Below are 24,132 nucleotides of genomic sequence, written 5' to 3'. Positions count from 1 at the left end.
AGGACCCTGCACTTATCCTTATTGAACCTCATTAGATTTCTTTTGGCCCAATCTTCCAATTTGTCTAGGTCCTTCTGTATCCTATCCCTCCCCTCCAGCGTATCTACCACTCCTCCCAGTTTAGTATCATCCGCAAATTTGCTGAGAGTGCAATCCACACCATCCTCCAGATCATTTATGAAGATATTGAACAAAACGGGCCCCAGGACCGACCCCTGGGGCACTCCACTTGACACCGGCTGCCAACTAGACATGGAGCCATTGATCACTACCCGTTGAGCCCGACAATCTAGCCAGCTTTCTACCCACCTTATAGTGCATTCATCCAGCCCATACTTCCTTAACTTGCTGACAAGAATGCTGTGGGAGACCGTGTCACAAGCTTTGCTAAAGTCAAGAAACAATACATCCACTGCTTTCCCTTCATCCACAGAACCAGTAAACTCATCATAAAAGGTGATTAGATTAGTCAGGCATGACCTTCCCTTGGTGAATCCATGCTGACTGTTCCTGATCACTTTCCTCTCCTCTAAGTGCTTCAGGATTGATTCTTTGAGGACCTGCTCCATGATTTTTCCAGGGACTGAGGTGAGGCTGACCGGCCTGTAGTTCCCAGGATCCTCCTTCTTCCCTTTTTTAAAGATGGGCACTACATTAGCCTTTTTCCAGTCATCCGGGACTTCCCCCGTTCGCCACGAGTTTTCAAAGATAATGGCCAAGGGCTCTGCAATCACAGCCGCCAATTCCCTCAGCACTCTCGGATGCAATTCGTCCGGCCCCATGGACTGTGCACGTCCAGCTTTTCTAAATAGTCCCTAACCACCTCTATCTCTACAGAGGGCTGGCCATCTCTTCCCCATTTTGTGATGCCCAGCACAGCAGTCTGGGAGCTGACCTTGTTAGTGCAAACAGAGGCAAAAAAAGCATTGAGTACATTAGCTTTTTCCACATCCTCTGTCACTAGCTTGCCTCCCTCATTCAGTAAGGGGCCCACACTTTCCTTGGCTTTCTTCTTGTTGCCAACATACCTGAAGAAACCCTTCTTGTTACTCTTGACATCTCTTGCTAGCTGCAGCTCCAGGTGCGATTTGGCCCTCCTGATATCTTTCCTACATTCCCGAGCAATATTTTTATACTCTTCCCTGGTCATATGTCCAACCTTCCACTTCTTGTAAGCTTCTTTTTATTGTTTAAGATCCGCTAGGATTTCACCATTAAGCCAAGCTGGTCGCCTGCCATATTTACTATTCTTTCGACTCATCGGGATGGTTTGTCCCTGTAACCTCAACAGGGATTCCTTGAAATACAGCCAGCTCTCCTGGACTCCCTTCCCTTTCATGTTAGTCCCCCAGGGGATCCTGGCCATCTGTTCCCTGAGGGAGTCAAAGTCTGCTTTCCTGAAGTCCAGGGTCCGTATCCTGCTGCTTACCTTTCTTCCCTGCGTCAGGATCCTGAACTCAACCAACTCATGGTCACTGCCTCCCAGATTCCCATCCACTTTTGCTTCCCCCACTAATTCTACCCGGTTTGTGAGCAGCAGGTCAAGAAAAGCGCTCCCCCTAGTTGGCTCCCCTAGCACTTGCACCAGGAAATTGTCCCCTACGCTTTCCAAAAACTTCCTGGATTGTCTATGCACCGCTGTATTGCTCTCCCAGCAGATATCAGGAAAATTAAAGTCACCCATGAGAATCAGGGCATGCGATCTAGTAGCTTCCGTGAGTTGCCGGAAGAAAGCCTCATCTACCTCATCCCCCTGGTCCGGTGGTCTATAGCAGACTCCCACCATGACATCACTCTTGTTGCACACACTTCTAAACTTAATCCAGAGACACTCAGGTTTTTCCACAGTTTCGTACCGGAGCTCTGAGCAGTCATACTGCTCCCTTACATACAGTGCTACCCCCCCACCTTTTCTGCCCTGCCTGTCCTTCCTGAACAGGTATGAAGCAGCATATTAGAGAATGTGTCCCAGTCCCAATTCTGGTTTAGGCCATACAGTAATATGTGTGGTGGAAACCATATACTGTAGTAGCAACCAAAACAGGGAATTAAATATTCCATTTACGGACATAATCTCTTAAGTGATGAAACAATCAGGTATAAAACATTTCTAACTAAGCTATCCATAGATGTGTCATTGGATTCAGGTTTTGAAGTGCAGAATCTAGTAACCTGAATAAACAGTTTTTGAGTGTTTCTACAATAAAAATGCTAATTAATAAAATGCAAGGAGTACTTTTTGCTTTATAATATTTTTGGATATCTTAACTAAAATCCTTACTTCACTACCTTCTCTAAAGTAAGATTGGTGGTGTTGACTTGCCTTGGCTAGTTGTGAAGTTCTAACATGTAAATAACATATTATACCTGCCTGTGATATGAAAATGACTGACATTGCATGATGGTTAATAGTTTGCTGCCATTTTTATCAAGAATATTTGCTCAGTGTTGCATATTATTTGCATGGAGTGTGACGTTACCAATGCCTCCTAACTTAGAAAATTGGAATGTTGTATGCATGTGGGGTGTGGGCACTAACTGGGCTAACCTTATACATTTACCTTTTAACAGTAGCTGACGAGACTAAGCTCAGTACAGTGGATGACCAGAAAACAGGTAAGAATTGACAGTAAGGCTGTTGCTATAGAAACCTTGGTCAAAGCAGCTAACCACAATTACAGAACTGCCAATCACATTGCATGAAAACGTAAATATTCCAATACTTGCATGGCTGTTTTCTATTATTGTGAATAATCAAGTAGCACAGAACAGAGAAAATTCTTCGTAGAGTTAAATATATCTGAGTAGTATACTCAACACAGGTCATACAGTATAACTGTATACCAGTTCCTACATTCCTGAAATTCATAAACATTCACTTTTGTTTTGATTTTCTTTTTCAAAAATCCTGAAATCTGTTCTTCAGGTCTTGAATTCTAACTTAAAATGGGATGATCAGAGAAAGCTGATTGTTTAGCTATTGCAGTGTTAACATCGTGCTTGCAAATAGTTTAATTCTAAAGTTTCCATCTTTTCATTAAGATGGCCAACAGACGCATACTGTAGGTCTGAGTTGTACATACTTAGTTCATGTTGAATCCCTTTAGAATTCAAAACAAAGCGTCATCTTTCATACACTAAGCATCCCAATAGATTTTATATGATGACTATGAAAAATAACATTCAAAGCATAATTTTTATTAGTAATTAAAATAATGTGCCAGCTGTAATAATGAGCCCTTATGATTTATTAATGCAAGTTAGCTTTTGACTTTTGGAATTCTATTTTAATTAGGCTATATCCAGAAGATATAGTAACATTACTTAGCTCTAATTAGGAATAATTCACCTTTTAAACCTGAAAGTATTACTTACTTTTAGCATAACTCAGGGAATAGGATGTCCCACCCACATTTATTAATAGTATTTTACAGTTGCTTCTCTGTTTAAAGCACATTTTAGAGAGTAAATAATAGACAGAAAACTCAAAAACTAATAACCTGTATCTCAAAAACTAATAACCTTTATAAGACAATAGGAATAAACTCTTAAAATCTTGCTGACTAAGGCCAAAATGCTGCTAATAGTTAGGTATTTTTTCAACTTTACAAATTGAGAGTAATCCTGTTAACGTCAATGGGATTGCTTGGTACATAAAGTTAAATGTGTGTACATTTTTGTAGGATTGGAACACAGGAACTAATTCTGCAACTTTTATTGATGGGAGTAAACCCTACTCCTGGGTAGAGCTGGATGACAGTTTTCTTCCAAAACTTTTTTTGCTGAAAAATACAGGTTCAGGTTGATTGAAATATTTAACAAATTCATGTTGAATTTGCAAAATTGCTTAACTCAGGAAAAAGAAACACAACATTGAAACTTTTTGTTTCAGCATTTTCAAAATGAAATGTTTCAATTTTTATTATTATTATTATTATTTTACTTTGTCAGTTCTTTATTGGATTTTTTTCCATGTTTGTCCAGCAAACTGTAAAACCTATTACTCTCAAAGCTTTGCCTTGCTACTTGCATTATTAAGCACTACTAAAAGCTATAGGATCAGCTGCCAAATAAATATTAATTTCCTTTTTAGCTTGCTTTTAGGATAGAGCAGTGTCTATACTGCCTAAAGACCACATGTGCAATAAGAAAAATATAATCCTTGTATTTAAGGGTGCACACTGTTTTAGGTTTATTTGTAAGATGCAAATCATACCACATAGAAAGCCTATGGTAAGTTCCAGGGAGACCCAAGTTGTATGACTTGGGTTAAACGGTATGACTTTAACCACGAAGCCACCTGGGCTAAGCAAGATAAATATTTTATTTACAGCCTCAGTGGCTCAAAAAAGGAGGAACACAATTTATTGTGCTTTGATTTTATTCCTTTTTTTCCCCATGATGTTAACCAGATTCTTTATATAACCAATGGAGTTCTGCCATTGTTGAAGATAGATACTGTAATTAAATGATCCACTTACAGTAGTTTGGCTGAAAAATTTTATATGAGGTTTTAAAAGACAAATGTTTAATATAGGTGATGAGCTACATTCTGATGAACTATATAAAATAGAAAACTTCAGCATATTTACTTTAGAAAAATAAACTCAAACTCTGTTAAAAGTGAAACTGGGTTTAATTGTGTTGACCGAAATGGAAAGCAAATTTCTCATCAGCACTAGGCACTATAATAGATTTTTAATTATTTTTCTTTCTTCAGTTCACTTGAACTGTCTAATCCTTGCAGTGTTTACAGTTCATTCCGAAGGTTAGAGGTATATTCAGTGCCAATTGAGCATGGCTCATTTATCCAGCTTTAAGCATACAGTAACTGTAGTTGGTTCTTATTTCTATATACACCTTGTTGTAATGCTAAAGATGTCTTTCAGAGCTTATCTAAATCATTTGTTGTTTTTTTCATGGTGAATATCATCAGCTTTCATAAAACTTCCCCCTGTTTTCAGTAGTGGATATAATTGCTTGTTGTTTTCTTTCTTTAAACCAAAATGTTGCTCCTTTAGTGTGGAAAAACAAACTAAAAATATAATTTTTTTTCTATCAGAACTTAATAGAGTGGTTGTTAGGAAATAAATTCACTGACTTGCTGCTCTTGTATGACCAATCAAAAATAAAATAAAATAAAATAGACTTTGTGGACTTGCACAAGTTTACAGTTAAGAAGCAGGGCAGCTTTTTATATCATCAATAATACCTGCCACTGTGTAGCGTACTGTTTTTTTTTCCATTTAGCATAAAATATGACACTCCTATTTGAGACTATTTTAATTAGAGAGCAGGATGACTTTAAATCTCTTCAGTTTATTTTTTATAGTTTTATTGAGGATAGAAACTGAAGTCAATTGTCTTTTTTTTTAAGCAATGATTCCAGTTTTGATTTAAACATCTGCAGGATCAAGAACAGCTTTCTAAAAGAAAGAAAATAAATTATTTAGAGAAAATTCAATTAAAAATTAATTTTACAGTCTTTTTAAAATAATCAGTGATAAAGGAACCATCATAAATCCTTTGAATCAGGAACTGTATATGATTTTTATCTTTGGAAATCATCAGGCAAAGTTACGACACTATATAAATACTTAGTATAATATCAAAAGGGGAGAAAGTATGATGTAGTTGTTAGAGCAGGGGAGTTCAGAACAGTAGAATAGGAGAACTAAGGCATTTGGAGGGGGGAAGCAAGTATGTATATATTGAGCCATGTGTATCAGATGTCTCCATGAGTACACATGTGCTATGTGGAGAAGGTGGATGTGTGCACTGTGAGGTTCATTGTGTATGACTGAATACGTGTGTGCGTGGGAAGGAGATGGGAGTGTGTTCTGTGAGATAATGCTTAGCTACTATGATGTGGGGACAATAGAAGGATCAGCAAAGGGCGGAGGGGCATGTGATGTGCACTGTCAGGAGTATGTGTGGTCTGAGATGTATGTGTATGCTGGGTAGAGAGCTGTATAAAGGTGCACGTCCCAAGTGAGGATGTGTGCTAGGTAGAATGCTCTATAGGGGTATGTGTGGATCTCTCACATAAGGTTACTTTGGTGCACTCTGAGAAGGAGTGGTGTATATATGTGGTCAGAGTGGGGGATGAAGAGCAGATTGGTTGCAGGCATGTGTACATAAGGGGTTATACAAGGCATGTGTATGTTCACACAGGGACGAGGGTATCTAGCAGTGACCTCTGAGAAAGGGGTGTTAGCAGTCTGAAGGAGCATGCCCCAGTCCTGAGGGTAGGTACCGTAAGCGTGCAAGTATGTGCCTCATAAGAAGCAATGATGTACATGCCAGAGAAAGTGAGGGGGGGATGTTTTGGGGTGAATAATGAATGTTTGGATGAATAAATGAACATTTATATACAGTGCAAAGGGACTAGGTGAACACAGCATGGTTTTCATTGGGAGTGTTGCTTCGTTACAGATGGCTGGCTACATCAACAGTCATTTGTCAGGAAAAAAATATTGGGGAGGAAAATGCTGATAACTTCAAACTTTAAATAATAATAAAACACCCCAACCCCCGTCCCCCACACACACACATGATGTGGGGCAGGGGGAGAAAATCTTGTATTGCTTTAGATTAAGGCTTCAAACTAAATCTAAAAGAAGTAGACATTGATTTTGAGTGTATAATATTTCTAGTGATTACTGTCAAAACTGTAACTATGGAAAAAAGTTGATATTTTCCTGTTAGCCCTATAGTAGAAAAAGGAAAATTTATGATGTCTCCTAGATTTTGAAATAACTTATTTAAAAAAATGTTCACAAAGTTTCTCAAAGATTTGTGACTAACCACTGACTATGATTCTCCTGATCACACAGATCTTGAGCTTCTCCACTCAGTTTAAAGGAAGACTTAACCATATGTTTTCAAAACAATTACCTTGCTGTGAAATGGCCACAGATGATAGTGTTGTATTAAAATATAAATAGTTTTATGATCACAGTACTTGCATTATTTCTGTGGTGATACTTCACTTTTTCAGCTTCTGTAACCTGTCCACATTTATGTTGATGGCCACCCAACTTCAATAAATATTCCTACCATTTCTGCAATCCATTATTAGTTTTACAGTACTCTGGGAACATTAGGTCATATCCCATCTAGCTTTCCCTTTGGGAAAACATGACTTACATAAATATTGTTCTCACAATGATCTTTACTGGGCAGCAGGAAATGGTATTTTTTAAAATGTCTTGTATGAGCATAAATAGGCACATAATGCTTGCTTTATAATTACTGTTTACAAAAAGAGTATATAGCCATTCAGCAATTAGGAAAAGATATAAGAACATTTCATTTAGAAAGGTATTTCAGATTTCATTTTGCAGAAAGAAAGCTTCCAGTAAGTTCCTAGGAAATAGGATAACCTTCTCCCTTTGTATATGAAAGTGAATCTGTCAAACAACCGGTTTATTCATAGCTGTCTTGTCTTTCAAAATTTTGGTAGGCATTTTTTTTTCTGTCTCATGAATGGGTTTTAACAAAATTTAATCTTGAACGGTAAACAGCTCATCAGGTTTATTATATTGCAAGCACCAGTAGAAGAGGGTGTGTGTGTACATGTGCACATACCCATAATGCAAGAAAGTAATCTGTGTAAAAGTTTTTAGGCTAATGACTAGATCAGAAATATTTATCTGATGAAAAGAGGTGAGAGCTGTGTGAATATTAACATCAAACTTCAGCCCATATTCACAAAAGTTTGGCGAACATGGTGTGAGGTTTGTTTGCACAGCTGGGAAGACATCGAACTCCCTGTTCCCAGATGGCCTTCCTTGCTCACCCCAACAGCTGTTCCATGCCCCCAACGATCCCCATAACCCTAACCCTCCAAAAATATCAGTTGGCTGTGAAAGAAAGGGTGGTTCTTGGAGGTGGGAGTTCAACAAATTTAAACTTCCAGGTGAATCTGTAGGGGCTTGTTTGTTCCCAGCACCTGAGGTTCGAACTGCAGGGTTTTTTTGTGGACCTGTGTGTGACTCAAACTCTGAAGGGTTTGCACAGCCATGGAGAAGAAGTGATTTTTTTCAGCAAGTTCATGCAGTCAAGAATGCAGCTGTGGAAAAAACACTTTGGCAGCTGCTGTTTGAGTTCACTTGGTTTCAGGCTGTTCAGGTTAGCTCAGTATTTCTCAGACTTTTGAGAGCTGAGTCTCCCGTTAGGAAAATGAAGCCAACTGCCACCCCTCTTCAACTCTGCCATGCTAGTGAGTAATATGGGGCAATTTTGCAATGCCACTGTTCTGCACCCCCAGTCATTTGCATACCTCCAGAGTCTGGTTGGGAAATGCTGTATAAGCTTATGCTTGGGGTCAGGGATTTTACAATTTCTGGTTTAGATTTAAATATATTTAGTTCAAATTTAAGACATTTACGTTCATATAATAGTCCTAGGAAGATGGGTTGGACTGTTGTCTACTTTTCTTTGAATGATACCTAGCACCATGGGGCCCAAATCCAGATTGGGGCCTACTGGGCACCTTTCTAATATAAACACTTTATAACAATATCATTCTTCATGGCTCTGGTATGAATAATACATGATTGTGGGAGGAAAAGGAGCACTGGACTGGGACTTGGGAGAGCTCTGTTCTATTCCTGGCTCTTCACTGACTGGCTGAATGACAGAGGGCAAGTCATTTTGTCCCTCTGTGTGTCATTATCTCATTCTGTAAAATGGAGTTACTGATCTCCTTTTTTAAAGCACTTTGAGATCAGCTAAGAAAAAGCTCTGTATAAAAGCTAGGTATTATATTATTATTATTAGAATAGTGTATTCAGTTACACACATCTTATTACCAGAAAGATAATCAAAAACGGGAGAAAGATCAGGGAAAACCAGTGAAATGGGTTGGCAGGTGGAGGACTACATTGTTTTATTTATGAAGTTGAAAAGAGTTATGTACATATAGCCTGGCAAAGCGACAACTAAGTCAGGATATTATAATAGTTGAAAAAATTTGAAGAGTGTGAACTCCAATGACGAAGTGGAATTATTTAATGTCATAAAATGAGGACTTCTTCACAGTTCATATGAGGAACTAAGAAAAGTTAAGGAAAATCTTCTGATAATAAGAGCTATTAACCTGTGTAGTGGTCTCCCAAACAAAGCACTGGAAGTGTGATCACGTGGCACCTTTAAAGGTATGCTGGCCAGAACACCAATAAATGTACAGTAGGCCTTCCATCTATAGATACGATGATTCTGTGAACCACCATGTATGAGCTATGAATCAAGCCGTTTGAGGTTTTTACTGTTGTTTCATCACCACCTTCAAATAATAAAACTAGAGACTGACCCAAGACACCTATTAATCTACCCATAACAGCAAACCCTACATAACCACAGGTGGCCTCCCATTCTGTTTCATTATTTCTCCCCGCTTCCCTTGCACTTCTGTCCATGTAGACCAAACTACCACATAATCCTGATGGAGCTTCTGAACTTCTGGCAAAATTTGTTCCTGTCCCTCTTCCTATCCCTGTTTCCTTTGGTAAAAATCTCAGAGCCAGCTCTTCCAGCCTGACTGCTTTGAACATTATGATGCCACCTTGTGAGAAGTGAGATGATTTGGATCACAGGTGTAGTTGCCTCATTATAAAAGGTCAGGCACCTGGTCCACAAGCATAGGGAGGAAATCTGGGAAGAGAGGTGGGAAAGAAAGTCCTTTATCATATAATTCATTTCTTATCCGCACCTTTAAAAAGATTCAAGTTTAACTCACAGGAGATGGTCTCAGATGGTTCTGAGTCCCACCACTACCCTCAAACTTGTATGTCCCGGAATTGCAGTTCTTTTTCAGGTGATGTCAAGTTTACCTGAGTAATTGGATCCCTACTTCAGATCTTTTCAACGAATATGTGAACTTGTCCCATCAGGTCCGCTTAGATTATTCAGACGCATTTCATTATAAAATTAGTCTACTGTAATGTTTTGATTCAAGTCTTTAAAATTCAGTTGAAAAAGCCACTTGAAATTAACAGGCAAGATATTTTCTCTAGATGTTACACTGAAAACGTAAGATGTCATTGACTAAGACATGACATACTCATTCATGTTCAAATCAACAGATCTGCACAGAAATCCCTACAGATTACAGAGATGATGTGAATAATGTTAAGCATATTCCCCACAGACGAATTCCCTAATATCCTCTAATTAACATTTTTTTAACCACTAAGGTTCCCCAACAAGAGATGTGGGTCCTTCATTAGGTCTGAAGAAATCCAGCTCATTAGAAAGTCTACAGACAGCTGTTGCTGAGGTGACTTTGAATGGTGACATTCCCTTCCATCGTCCACGCCCACGGATAATACGAGGACGAGGTTGCAATGAGAGCTTCAGAGCTGCAATTGACAAATCATATGATAAACCTGTTGCAGATGATGACGATGAAGGAATGGAGACCTGTAAGTACCTTGTTTTGCTGTATGTTAAGAAAGTTAATGTTGTTTAATTTTCTTTGAAGGATTAAAAACAGATTCATAACTATAAAAGGGGTCAAATAAAAAAACAAAATGTATTTTAAGTCTTTTAAAATAAAGTATCATTTAGATGTCTCTGGATTGTTAATTAGGCTTTATAAGTGCTTGTGTCCTGCGTATGTATTCACAGATCGTAACATTCTGAAGTTGCTTTTCTTTCCAGAGCAAGAAAATGAGATTAAAATGAGCATGTTTGTTTTAATTATTTAGTATGAAAGGACTTTCATACTTTTTCAATAAGTTTCAATAAGACTGTATTTGAACTTGTTTAATTAAAAAGTTTAACCAAAAAGAAAAAAGTTTAATTCAAGTTGAAAAATGTCAATATGGAAGAGTACATTAATGATGTGTTGGGAAAAAAATTACCACTGTTCTTTAATTAGAATGAGTAAGGCTGGCAGATATAATAAAATTCTGAAGTTAATGATCAGCTATTACCCACCCTAATGGGCATTAATTTACATTTACAGTTCTTTAACCCCAAGTGTGACCCAACATGTGGAGAATGTGTCATTAACATAAAAGAACCACTTCAAAGCTAACCTTATAATTATTGAACTATGTAAGAATGGGCTGGTAAAATGACAGTCCATGCTGAATGGAAATACAGTTGTATGAATGGTAAATTATCCTAATGGCGGTTGTATTAAAATTATTGAAATTTTAATCTTCTTGTTGTTCTATTTTCGCTTGTCACCCTTCAGAAGATTTTTTTAAATCAACCTGATTCTGTTTAGAAGAAGTTTATGAAAGAAGAAGGTTTAGGGAAGAATGAAACAATATAATTGTTAGGCCGAATACTCATGAAAAGGATTTGGAAAGTGAACTTTCACCTTCTGCCCTTATTTTTTTTTTTATTTGTTTTCAGTTTGAGAAAGTTTATGCTTAATTAAATAATTTGGTCCCGCAGTTATACTCATACTCAAAGATCACTCATTTTCCTTACTCTGTTCCTAAAAATATTCTATGACTTAAACTGAGGTCATTTTGCCAGAGTCAGTATTCCTCAGAATAGTTACAGATAGAATTAATTCTACATCCCCTCCTCACCATGTCTAGCAATTGTATGCAGCAATGAGGCTAAATGCCAGTCTTGTGCTGCTAGCTGTCAATCTACTGTTAACCAATGGTTGAGTAAGAATGAGAGAATGTGTAAAACGATCTTGATCATTCTTCCAAAGTACATGCCTAAGGTCTTTTGGGACATGAGACCATGTTTTTCTAAATGGCTTTGTTTTGTGCGAGCCAACTGACAGTGATTTCCTGTTGTCAGACATCAGATACCCTATGCTCAGTGGGAATTAGTTTCAAATGTTTTAACCTCATTTGATCAAAAAAGGAATCTAAAAAAGGGCATAACAAAAGGGTTATCACTGAACACTTGTAAGTGACTGTAAACATGGCAATTTATTGGAAGACATTTTGAGCCAGTTCACTTGCCTTCATTAGGGGTGGTATGAAGATGCATGGCCACTGGTATACCTTTTGGAAGGGTGCAGTGGATGCTTCCCTCCCACAAACTCACCCTGTACAAGGTCAGACTTGCAGGATGATTTGGAGAAGAGGCAAGGCTATGTCCCAAACCTCTTCCTGCCCAATTTGAGGAGTCTTGCACTGATAGATCTGGGGTGTTCTCATGTTCATGTAGCATTGGGCCCAATCCATACACAATGACTCAATAAGGAAAGGCACCTTAAGCCACTCTACCCCTTGTGTACCTATACAGGACTGGACATACTCTTATCCTTTTGGTTCTTAGTGCCGTGTAAAACATATCAGATTGGTAGAGCTTCACCTATGTTACAAATATTGTGTATTCATAAGTGATACAGAAACTGGTAGTACTATAGCAGGATAGTGAGTTCAAACCATGGAGTTGTACTGTGCAGCCTGTGGCTTCCCTTATATTCACAATAGTGGTGTGGTCAGTGAAATCTACAAATCCTAGAAAGCCGTACTAGAACAGAGTGGAAGCAATGTCATTTACTGGGACCTTTATCTCTGAGGGCTATGCATACATATTAAAGCAGAGAGTATCAGCAATCTGCTCCATTTCATGCAAATTGTCTATGGCCTCAGGTTCCATGGATGTTGCCAAATGACCTCTTCAGTTGGGCAAAGTTTGGACAGTCCTGAATAGATATAGGTCCATTTAGCACTCAAGTACTCAAATAACTAGTTTTTTAATCATATTTAAGTATTTTATAATTATTTAGAATTAAAAATGCTGCTTTTTCTCCTAAAATCCATTCAAGATGTTGGTGGTCAATTTGCTGTTGCCCGTGAGGTTGTATAAATTTGTCTTGCCTGAAATTTTTCTTCATTTTCCAAATGTTTTAGAGTAGGAATGTTTCTTCCTTCCAGTCCTTTGTGTTGGCAAAACAATAGCTCTGAATTGCATTTACGAAGGACTCTTTAACATTTGATCATCTCATGAAAGTGCTGTAAAAATATGGAGATACTATATCACTGTATGTGATAAAGGACTGAACCGCCTTTTAAATGTAATTGCTCTCCTTGAAACAATATGTTGTTCAAACAGTTAAAAATAGTATGAATACCATCTGGAAATGTCCGATTCTGTGAAAACATTTTAAGAGTTTTAAGGAGGATACTTATGGATTGTAATGGCTATAATCAGATAAGAAGAAGAAGAATGTTGTGGGTGTTTAGATTATAAGAATCATTGTGCTTGTTTTTTAATACTTGGAATAGCTGACTAGAAGCAAAATTTCTATCTCTGGTGAGAACAAGTCATTTGAATCTGGAGAAATTGGCAAAGCTTTCTAATCTTTGTGAGTCTTAATTGCTAGAACCTACAGTCATATTAAATATCACAATAAGCAGTCTAGGAGTTCAGTTATGAAACAGCTTCACATTAAATAGCTTCAATTTCTCATGTGCATCTTTTCAATTTTATGGCCTAATTAGGGGAATAGCTTCACAATACCTTTTGTAGTTCTCTTTAATACAAGTGTGGTTTGTGAAGGATGACTTTGGTCTTCAGCTTGAACTGATGCTTGAAGCATATCCCAAGTTAATTTTTGCCTTAAATGGCCTAAATGGGAAAAAAATCTCTTGTGTATTTTCCAGCCACCTAACATCATTACTGCAACATAACAAAAATCAGATGTTTCATTTGTAGCATGGACTTGAATTTTAATTGGACAACATTTGCATCTGTTCTAAACACAAGTAATTAGGTATATCTTAATGGTAGAATCACTGTGCTGCACAAAAGGGAAACAACTTTCTTCATGTCATGTCTTTTTAAAAACCTGGAAATCTGCTTATTCTAGTGTGTCATGGGGGAAAATGCATCCTAGTTCATTAGGTAGAAGAGGCCATGGTGCAGACTAAAGTTAATTGCAGACAAACTACTGTGGAAGCTTAATAGAAAAATATTTATTGTAGAACAGCAATGGAAAGGAAGCAATATTATCTGTGTAGAATACGCAAAATAAATAGTAAAGGGGGATTCATTGTTATGACAAGCTGTTCAGCAACTCATCATGATACAGTACCCTTGATACATTTTTAGGATTAATTTAGTGTGTGATTATTTTGAATATGAACATCCATAGGTCAAAATCCATTCACCTTTAAAATCCTAGTGAAGTGAAGTAAGTAAATAAATAATAAGTAAATAAATGTATGACTAAAGTGTTGTGACAAAGCCCTGTCCTTGCCTCTGTGGGTCCTGTGTTTCCTGGCACATTTCGCTAGCCTCAGAGGCTCACTGTGACCCTCCACGTAACCCTTTTTTCTCTAGAGACAAGGGTCACAGTTTACTGAACCATTTTCATCATAAGCCAGCGAGGGAGGTGAGGAGAAGTTATCCATTCTTGCACAGTCTCTGTTGTCTCCCAGTCTCAGTGATTAATCAGGGACAAAGGTTGGTGGGGGGGAGCCCAGGCCCACCTCTACTCCAGGCTCCAGCCCAGGGACCCTAATAGTATCAGCTATGGTAGCTGACCTTTTAGAAACATGACATGTACAATTCCCTGGGCTACTTGCCCCACAGCAGCCCTCACTTCCTCAAGCTCCACTTCACCCTTACCTCAGGGCTTCCTTCCTTGTGCCTGATATGGTGTGTACTACTCAGCCTCTCCAACCGCGCAACTTCTTCCCACACCTCCTGACATCCACTCCCATCTGACTAACTGGGAGACTTTTAACTAGTTTCATCCAGCCCCTGATTGGCTTCAGGTGTCCCAATCAACCTAGCCTTCTCCCCGCCTTCTGGAAAGTTCTTAATTGGCCCCAGGTGTCTTAATTGACCTGGAGCAGCTGCCATTTCACTTATCCTGGTACCAGGGATTTGTTTAGCCTGGAGCTAATCTATCTATCTCCCACTACTTTTCCATAGCCTTCTAGCTTGGAGGGAGGTGGGAAGCTAATACTCCTGCTCCTCCTAAGCTCTCCCTGCTGCTCCACCTGCTCCCTTGGCTGGGCCAGACACCCCCATTCTCTGCTACCTGGTTGCTGGACCCCACACTCTCGGGTGCTGCTACTTCTCCAACTGCAGCCCCGGGGAGGGGGGGCTGCTAGCCCACTCCCCCAGAGAGGAGGAGTGAGGGACCCCAGCCACTGCTGTTGTGGACACCACCACCACCACCTGAGGGGGGTCCTTTCTGCCTGCTTGGATCACCACCTGGAGTTCCTGGAGCTGCTGCTGCGGAGTCTGCTGCCTTGAGCTGCTGAAGCCCAAGGAGGAGAAGAAGAGGACCATCTACCAGTGGAGGAGCACCTAGAGACTTTGCAGACCACGGTGGAGGGGGCCCTAAGACTGAGTAACTTTCAAACTGTGCTCTTGTGGTGGCGGTCTTGACTGTGTTTCCAGGGACACAGGGGGTGTGGCGTGGAGCTGCCCCCCGATCCATCTGTGTGTCCCCCCCAACCCCCACCACTATTACCACCACCGCTGCCCCCTCCACCACCCCCACTGGCTGTATATCATCTGCCTCAGCTCCTGCCTCTGGACTCAGCTGCTTGCTTGGCTTGCCACGCCCTGATTCCACCCGAGGGCCAGAAGCAGTAACCAGCCCAAATTGACTTGTGCAAGCGCATGTGGGTGCACGCCCCCCCCCCGGACTGCCTACCTCACAGCTTTGCCCTTGCAACCTGCCCCATTTGCCACTTGCAGTTTTTGCCCCAGCCCACCCTTATTAGCTTCAGTTTGTTCACCTGCCCCACCCATTTCCTAATACAGCCTTTGTTTGTTTGCCCTACCCCAGCCTCTGAAGCTAGCCCCTTGTTTTCCCTGCCCTAATCCACTCCACTTAGCCCCTTGCTCCATACGCCCATGCCCCCTCCCATGCACTTGTGCCACTCCCCATTTTAGTTTCAACCCTCTTCACTTCACCTCCAATGTTGTTGTATCCCCCCCCTCCCCTAGTGCAGCTAGAGGAGCCAGAATTCCACCCTGTATCAGCGACTGAACCCTAACCCCTGATTGCCCCCCGTCCAGCCCACTCCTTTTGGCGCCCTTCTCCCCTGCCTGCAGCCTAGCAGGGAGGAGTGGTTGACCTGCTTCCCCTTTCCCCTCCTTCTACTGGTATCTCCCCTTCCCTCCCTGTTCACAATGATGGGGGACGAGACGGGTGGGGCCCCCTCTGGGGCACCAGCCGCAACGGGCACTGGGGTGACCTCCATTGCAGCCACGTTTTTCCCCCCCTCAGATTCGGGGGGAGCCCCCCCAGCCAGCGGGAAAGGCCAGGGTAAGAAGAAGGGGAAGGGCCCCGCTAAAAAGACCAGGCCCTCCATGGCAAGGGCTGCCCTCACTGCAGCAGCCCTGTCACTGGCCGTGGCGTTCCTCCCCGCTGTTCCCTCCACCAGCTCTGCGGGTGTCCCTCCCCCGGCCCCCAGGTCGTATGCCCAGGTGGCGTCAGCCCCCACACCTGCCACTACGTCATCTCTCCCGCCCACCGCCTCCACTACCATCTATAGCGGCCGGGGCCCCTTTCCCACCATGACCAGGAAGCACGGCGTTCGTTGCCTCCTGGTGCCCGCCTCGTCCCACGTGGAGACCTATGTGCGGGCGATGGCGAGGGTGGTGGGGCCCACGGCCATTGTGGCGGCCTCCAAAATGTATGGCAAGGTTGTCTTCTTAGCATCGGAGACCGCCGCCCAGGAGGCGGTGGAGAAGGGCCTGGCAGTAGGGGGCATGTTTGTCCCCTTGGAGCCACTAGAGGACCTGGGCATCCGCCTGGTCCTGACCTCCGTCCCTCCCTTTCTTCCCAATGTCGCCCTGTTACCTGCCCTCTCTACTCTGGGGAAACCCATCAGCCTTCTCCTGTTGGGCTGCAAAGACCCCACCCTCCATCACGTCCATTTGTTTCACCGGCAAGTGCAGCTTCAACTGCACATGATGGAAAGGCGCTGGAGGGGTGCTTCCTAGTCCCCTACCAGGGGGCCCATTACCGGGTGCATTACTCCACGGGGGAGGCCCGGTGCTACCTCTGCCGGGCGATGGGGCACGTCCGGAGGGACTACCCCTTGGCCCGGAAAGGAGGGGCATCTGGGATCCCTGAGCCCCGGCAGGGCACCGGCCCCGTCATCGCCAGCCCCTGGCTGCCCGGCGCCCAACACCATCACTTCTCTTTCCCAGTCCACCATTGCTCCCGCTCAGGCTCAAGGGGAACCTCCCCAACTATGCCCAGACGAGTGGGAGAGCCCCGCCCTTGCTGCTTGCAATCTGGCGGGGCCTCTGGAGAAAGGTGCGGCAGGGACGCCGCCGGACATGGGAGAGGGCCCGCCACAAGGGGAATCTTCCCTCCCTTGTGCTGCCCCACCATTATCCCCTCGAGTCCCTGAGCCATTGCCTCTGTCCCCTGACACAACCCCTACTAGCCAGCCCCCGGATGATGCCATGAAGGGCTGGGCCTTAGTCCAGGGGAAGTGGGGCAAGCGGAAGGCTCGAGCTCCGCTCCTCCCATCGGATGCGGAGGCCCCCTGGAAGACCAGGAAGGGGGGCACTGATGTTGAGCCTTCCGCTTTACCCACCGGTGCCGGCTGGGGAAGACGTGGCAGCACTGGAAGGCAATATCTCCCCTCTGAGGTCCCTGAGGCACCATCTGAAACCTCAGTGTGCCCCGAGGCAACCGTCGTGTCAGGTGCCGGCGGGGAGAATCCCGGGGTGGCAGAAAATGATTTTCCGTCCATCTAACCCCGGTCACCCAGGGGGAGGACGACCCTATGCCAGCGGGCCTCGATGTGGGCAACTTCACTCCAGCCCCCCTTTCCCCATGCTCCCTCCCCCTAACCATTGCTTCCGCTCCCACCTCCGAGGAGCCCCTGGACTCCTCCATCAACCTGGCTGCAGATGGCACCCCGCTGAGGGCCGCCAAGCCTGTTGAGGCGACGGCCAGTGCCACGCGGCCGGGACCCGAGCCACCAGTGACACCCCTCATTGGTGAGGAACATACAACCTCCTTTCCGAAAGGGGGCCCTACAGAAGAGAGTCCACCTCCTGATGCTGTGGCTACCAAATCTATCATACAGCCTGCGTCAGACATCACTGAGAGCCCTCTCCCCGCCCAGAATCTCGCCTCTAACCCTGCCCCGCCCCTGTCCCTATCCCGTCCACCTTTCGAGATGTTATTGCCACCCCTGGGGCTGTCCCTTCCCTTTTCCAATAGATGGCCCCCAGGGAGCGGCCTTTGTGTTTACCCGTCCCAACCCACCAGGGGCTGCTACCTCGCTCTGCCGCCCCCTAGCGCCCCAGGGTTCCAGGCGGGCCTAGTGGCACCAACCCATCAGGAGTCCCATCAGGGGTCCGCACCCTGTCTGCCCGTCTCGGTGGTCCATCGGGCTGTACCAAGGGCCCCGTCGGAGAGTAACCAGGAGACCATAACCCCAGACCCCCATGCGCTGCGAGAGGAGTTGTGGGAGTTTTTAGAAAATGTCCATGGCTCTCGCAACAAAGTACAGCTTGCTCTCCAGCGATGGGGGGACTTTAATCAAATCCTCCGGGCCGCAAAGGACCGGGAGGCAGGGCGCCGCGGCTACCAGCAGGTCCGCCTCTTCCATGATTCCTTACTCACCTACAGGGTAGGTCACGGACTGCTGCGCGGCCAGTCGGGAGAAGCGAGCGTCCCTGCCGGCGAGGATCCCCCCAGCCCTCCTCATGGCACCTCTTACCATCGCAACATTGAACACCCGCGGCTGTAGGATGGGTCTCCGCAGGTCTCAGGTGCTCTTCTTCCTTCGGGGGAGGGGTACTCTGTGGTTTTCCTGCAGGAGACCCATACGGATCTGACCGCCGAAGACAACTGGCGGCTGGATTGGTGGGACAGGGTCTACTTTAGCCATCTCACAGTTTGTACGGCTGGAGTGGCAACCCTGTTCTCCCTCGACCTACGGCCCGAGGTGCTGGGGGTCGCCAAGGCTGTGCCGGGCCGCTTCCTCGCATGGGTCCGCATGGAGGGATTTGTAGTCAACCTCGTTAACATCTATGCCTCGGCAGCGAGACCGGAGCGGCTGCAATTCTATCAGCAGGCGTCTGCCTTCCTCGGCACCTTGGATCCTCAGGAGTGCCTGGTCCTGGGAGGGGACTTTAACATCACCCTCGAGGAGCGGGACCGCTCGGGGACCGAGCAGAGCTCAGCCGCCACCGCCATCCTCCAGGAGATAGTCAAACACCACTCCCTCATGGACGTCTGGCGCGACCACCACCCACTTCCACGTTCACCTTTGTCCGGGTGGAGGCCCTTGGTCGATCCGCTCCCGGTTGGACCACATTTATTTATCACGCTTCCATCTTTCACGAGCCCACTCTTCCAGCATCCGGCCGGCCCCATTTTCTGACCATCATTTAGCCACTGTGACAGCCTCCCTCTGTGCGGAGAGGCCGGGGCCGGCCTATTGGCATTTTAACAACAGCTTGCTGGAGGATGCGGGTTTCGTGGCATCCTTCTGGGAGTTCTGGCTGGCCTGGCGAGGGCAGCGGAGTGCCTTTCCCTCGGCACGGTGGTGGTGGGACCTAGGGAAGGTGCGTACCCGGCTCTTTTGCCGTGACTACACCCGGGGCGCCAGCTGACGGAGGGATGCGACGATAGAGCAGTTGGAACGGGAGGTCTTAGAACTGGAGAGGCGTCTGGCCACCAGCCCTGAGGATCCACCCCTCTGCGGAGGGCGCTGAGAGAAGCGGGAGGAGCTCCGGGCCCTTGAGGACCATCGGGCCCGGGATGCCTTTGTTCGATCCCGCATCCGTCTCCTTCGGGAGATGGATCGCGGCTCCCGCTTCTTCTACACCCTGGAGAAAAAGAAGGGGGCCAAGAAACATGTCATCTGCCTTCTGGCAGAAGATGGCACCCCCCTCATGGATCTAGTGGAGATGTGCCGGAGGGCGAGAACCTTCGACGCAAGCCTTTTCTCCATGGATCTGACCGATCCTAACGCTTGCAGAGTGCTCTGGGAGGAGCTCCCGACGGTCAGCGCGGGCGACCGATACCGGCTAGAGCCACTTCTCACTCTTTCCGAGTTTTCGGAAGCCCTCCGTCACATGCCCACCAATAAATCTCCGGGCGTGGACGGGCTGACCGTGGAGTTCTACCGCGTCTTCTGGGACGTCTTCGGCCTAGACCTAGTCATCGTCTGGGCCGAGTCTTTGCAGAGCGGGGTCCTCCCTCTTTCGTGCAGGTGAGCCGTGCTCGCCTTATTGCCGAAGAAGGGGGGATCTCCGCGATTTACAAAATTGGCGTCCCGTCTCACTCCTCAGCACAGACTACAAAGTCGTGGCAAAAGCAATCTCGCTGCGGCTAGGGTCCGTGCTGGCGGACGTGGTCCACCCAGACCAGACCTACGCCATCCCGGGTTGCAGCATCTTTGACAACCTACATCTGGTCCGGGACCTTTTGGAACTCGGGTGTAGGGATGATCTGTCATTCTTTCTCCTGTCCTTAGATCAGGAGAAGGCGTTCGACAGGGTGGATCACGGGTATCTCCTGAGCACTCTGCAAGCGTTTGGCTTCGGACCCCAGTTTGTGGGTTTCTCCGGGTGCTGTATGCCTCCGCAGAGTGTCTGGTTAGGCTCAACTGGACCCTGATTGAACCGGTCAGCTTCGGGCGAGGAGTACGGCGGGGTGCCCTCTCGGGCCAGCTGTATGTTCTGGTGATCGATCCCTTCCTCAGTCTCCTCCGAAGGAGGTTGACAGGGTTGGCGCTGTGGGAGCCGGAGCTGCGGCTTGTCCTGTTGGCGTACACTGATGACATGCTCCTCATGGTTCAGGACCCGGGCGACTTGGCGCGGGTGGAGGCTTGCCAGGCCATCTATACGGCAGCCTCCTCTACGCAGGTCAACTGGGTCAAGAGCTCTGGCTTGGTGGTAGGGGACTGGCGGCAGGCAAGTTCCCTCCCACCCGTGCTTTGGGCCATCCGGTGGAGCACGGGTCCTCTGCTCTATCTTGGCGTTTACCTTTCTGCCATGCATCCGTCTCTGCCGGAGAATTGGCAGAATTTAGAGGGTGGGGTGACAGAGCGGTTCCGGAAATGGACGGGACTACTTCCGTGCCTCTCCCTTCGAGGGAGAGCGCTGGTGCTTAATCAACTAGTCCTGTCCATGCTCTGGTACCGGCTCAACACCCTGGTTCCGGCCCCGGGTTTCCTGACCAACCTCCGGACATCGATTCTGGAGTTCTTTTGGTCAGGACTGGACTGGGTCCCTGCAGGGGTTCTCCATCTACCCTTGGAGGAGGGAGGGCAGGGCCTGAAATGTCTGCTTACTCAGGTCCATGTCTTCCATCTCCAGGCCCTGCAGAGTCTCCTTTACGGTGCAGGTAGTCCAGCGTGGAGCATACTGGCGCACACCTTCCTATGCCGCTTCCAAGGGTTCCGATACGACCGGCAGCTCCTTTATCTCCATCCGAGAGTCTTCCGCGAGACCTCTCCGGGCTGTCGGTCTTCTACCAGGACCTCCTCCAGACCTGGAAACTCTTTTTAACGACCAGGTCCGTGGTGGCCACCGAGGGGGCAGATTTCCTCGCGGAGCCCCTGCTACACAACCCCTAGCTCAGTGTGCAGGTGGCGGAGTCCCGCTCAGTGCACCAGAGGTTGGTCCTGGCAGAAGTCACAAGAGTCGGAGACCTCCTGGACTATGACTGGGGAGACTGGCTGGATCCCCTGACGCTCGCTCAGCACATGGGGCTCTCCAGACCTTGAACTCCCCGGCGCATACTTCAGGAGGTGAAGGCCGCTTTGCCGCCCGCTGCTCAGGTTTATCTCGACCAGGTCCTGTATGAGGGCACGCCCCGCCCACTCTTTACCCCAGGCCCACCGGATCTTTTAATTGGACCCCTGCCCCGTGGACCCAACCGACCCCCTCACTTCTTTACTGTAAGCAGGCTGCACGAGATGCAGCTGGTCTGCTTTCAAACCGCGCCAAGAAAACATCTATACACGCTCGTGCTCCACACCCTTCACGTCCTCATCCTCGTGTCCCACCCGATACAAAATGGCAGGACCTCCTGCCCCCTTTGGAGGGTGAGGAGTCCCGGTGGGCCAGCCTATATTCCACCTTAGTCCCGAGGCTCGCCGGGGATGTTAGTTGGCAGCTCCTTCACAGAGCTCTGAGCATGGGCGTGTACTTGGCATAGTTCACCTCGATCCCAGACACCTGCCCCTTTCGCGGCGTGAGGGAAACCCTGGCACGCACATACGTGGAGTGTGCCAGGCTGCAGCCCCTATTCCAGCTCCTCACCAATATTTTATTATGCTTTTGGTTGCACTTTTCCCCTCACTTTCTTATTTATGCACTCCCTATCCGTGGCCCCACAAAGTCACGGGATCTCCTGGTCACCCTTCTCCTGTCCCTAGCTAAAATGGCCATCTATAAAACCAGAGTGAGGAGGTTGGCCGATGGAGTATCCTGTGACTGTGGGGCCTATTTCTGTTCCTCGGTCCGTTCCTCGGGCAGAGTTCCTCTGGGTGGTGTCCTCTGATTCCCTTGACGCCTTTGAGGAGCAGTGGGCGCTGTCTGGGGTTCTCTGCTCGGTGTCCTCGTCCGGTTCCCTTCGTTTGACCCTTTGACCACACTCCCGTTCCTGTTATTTCATTAGTTGTCCCCTGGAATTATTTGGAATCTAGTTCCTGTGGATCCCCCTTCTAGGCTGGGGGGGATCCTTTAGCAGTGGACGGGCTTCGCCCGCCCACTTCCCGGATCCCAATAAGGCTACTCTTCCATAGCCATCTGGCCTTGCCCCGTCACAGTGTGGACCAGATTTTTCATTTATTTTGTTCTGCTTGTATTCCTTTACAGGCACGATCAGATAGTTAAATGTCTAAATGTTGTTTGCACCAGCAATGGATTCTAGGTGCTAACTGGAATGCACAAAATTAGAGACTGTTTTTAAATGTGGTCTTCTGTGTCCAGATTTAAACTTTTAATAATCATTAAATACATCCCTATGTTCCAGTTCTGGTTGTAAGCACAGTGACCTCAAAAGCACTAATACTATGTGGACATATTTCAGAAGCTTTCAGGCTTATCTTCTCAGTTACAATTGCCTGAATATTTGAAGTGCACCTGCAGTGGAAAATTTGTCAGGCCTGGCCAACCCCTAAAATTTAAGTCAACCAGTTATGTTACTCAGGGCAGTGAAAAATTTCATGCAATGTAGTGAACTCAACTAGATACAGCTAGGTTGAGGGAAGAATTCTTTCATTGACCTAGATACTGCCTCTCAGAGAGGTAGATTACCTACATCAATGGAAAAACCTCCTTCTGTCCATGTAACATGCATCTATGCTACAGGACTATAGAGGCACAGCTGCAGCACCCTAGCTGTGTTGCTGTAGCTGCTGTAGTGTAGATTAGCTGTTTTACTACAGGCATCCCCCATAGAAGAGCTAATTGCATGAGGCAGTTAGATCTTGCCCCTGTGTTCAGTTGCTTGGGATTCAAAATTATAATCATTATGGCTTAGAAATAAATGTCTACACCCACATTTGCTTGGCCTGAAATATTACTTTCAGAATATATTTGTCAAAGGCTGGTGGGTTGATGGGGTATTCTAGGAGATCTAGAATGCGTAGTGAACAAGTATTGCCTGAGTCAGATGGCTAAATCCATCAATTGTGGTCCTACAGAAGAACAACAAACTGCTCAGGCAAGTCTCAGACAGTTCAGCAGCTGATGATGGTGAGCCAAAAAATGTCTCTAACTTTGTGAGTTTCATTTTCACTGACCCACTGGAAGCTTTTCCAGTTTTAGAGTGGAGAATGATTTAGAAATGGCTACCACTATATTTTTGTTGTCACTTTTCTCTTTAGGCTTTCTGGAATATGTGTTCCAAATTATATATAGTCTCTCTGTGGGTCCAGGCTTGAAACAATTCATAATATACACTTAGAAGATCTTATTTGTTCCAGATGACGTAACCTGCACCTCTAGAGTCTTCACCTCAACCAATGGAACTTCTTTGAGCAGTAACACTGTAATTTTTTAAAAATAAACTGCTAAAGGAGATGAGTTATTTAATCAAATTCATGGTGGTATTGTGTTGCTGAAGAAAAACGGTTAAAGGCTTGTATTAAAGGTCAACTCTCCTAAATGACTTTTTTTGCAGTGTTGTAATCATGTTAGTCCCAGGATATGAGAGAGACAAAGTAGATAAAATATCTTTTCTTGAGC

General features: G+C 45.6%; 1 protein-coding gene across 13 annotated transcripts in view; it reads left to right on the top strand.

Annotated features, from left to right (window-relative positions):
• The window catches only part of PARD3 (par-3 family cell polarity regulator), a 657,871-nt gene that overhangs the window by 447,627 nt on the left and 186,112 nt on the right, over positions 1 to 24,132 (top strand). For 10 of the 13 annotated variants that reach the window (XM_038392147.2, XM_038392144.2, XM_043509558.1 and 7 more), the window contains 2 exons: positions 2,572 to 2,616; positions 10,200 to 10,427. In XM_038392147.2, coding sequence (XP_038248075.1) covers positions 2,572 to 2,616; positions 10,200 to 10,427 — 273 coding nt within the window. The remainder of the gene's footprint in view (positions 1 to 2,571; positions 2,617 to 10,199; positions 10,428 to 24,132) is intronic. The other 3 variants (XM_043509557.1, XM_043509556.1, XM_038392141.2) reach the window with 1 other exon arrangement.

This window comes from Dermochelys coriacea, chromosome 2 (assembly GCF_009764565.3).
Source record: "Dermochelys coriacea isolate rDerCor1 chromosome 2, rDerCor1.pri.v4, whole genome shotgun sequence".
In the NCBI taxonomy this organism is placed as follows: Eukaryota; Metazoa; Chordata; order Testudines; family Dermochelyidae; genus Dermochelys; species Dermochelys coriacea.
The sequence above is the reverse complement of the archived record's forward strand: the minus strand, read 5'-3'. Positions and strand labels throughout refer to the sequence as shown.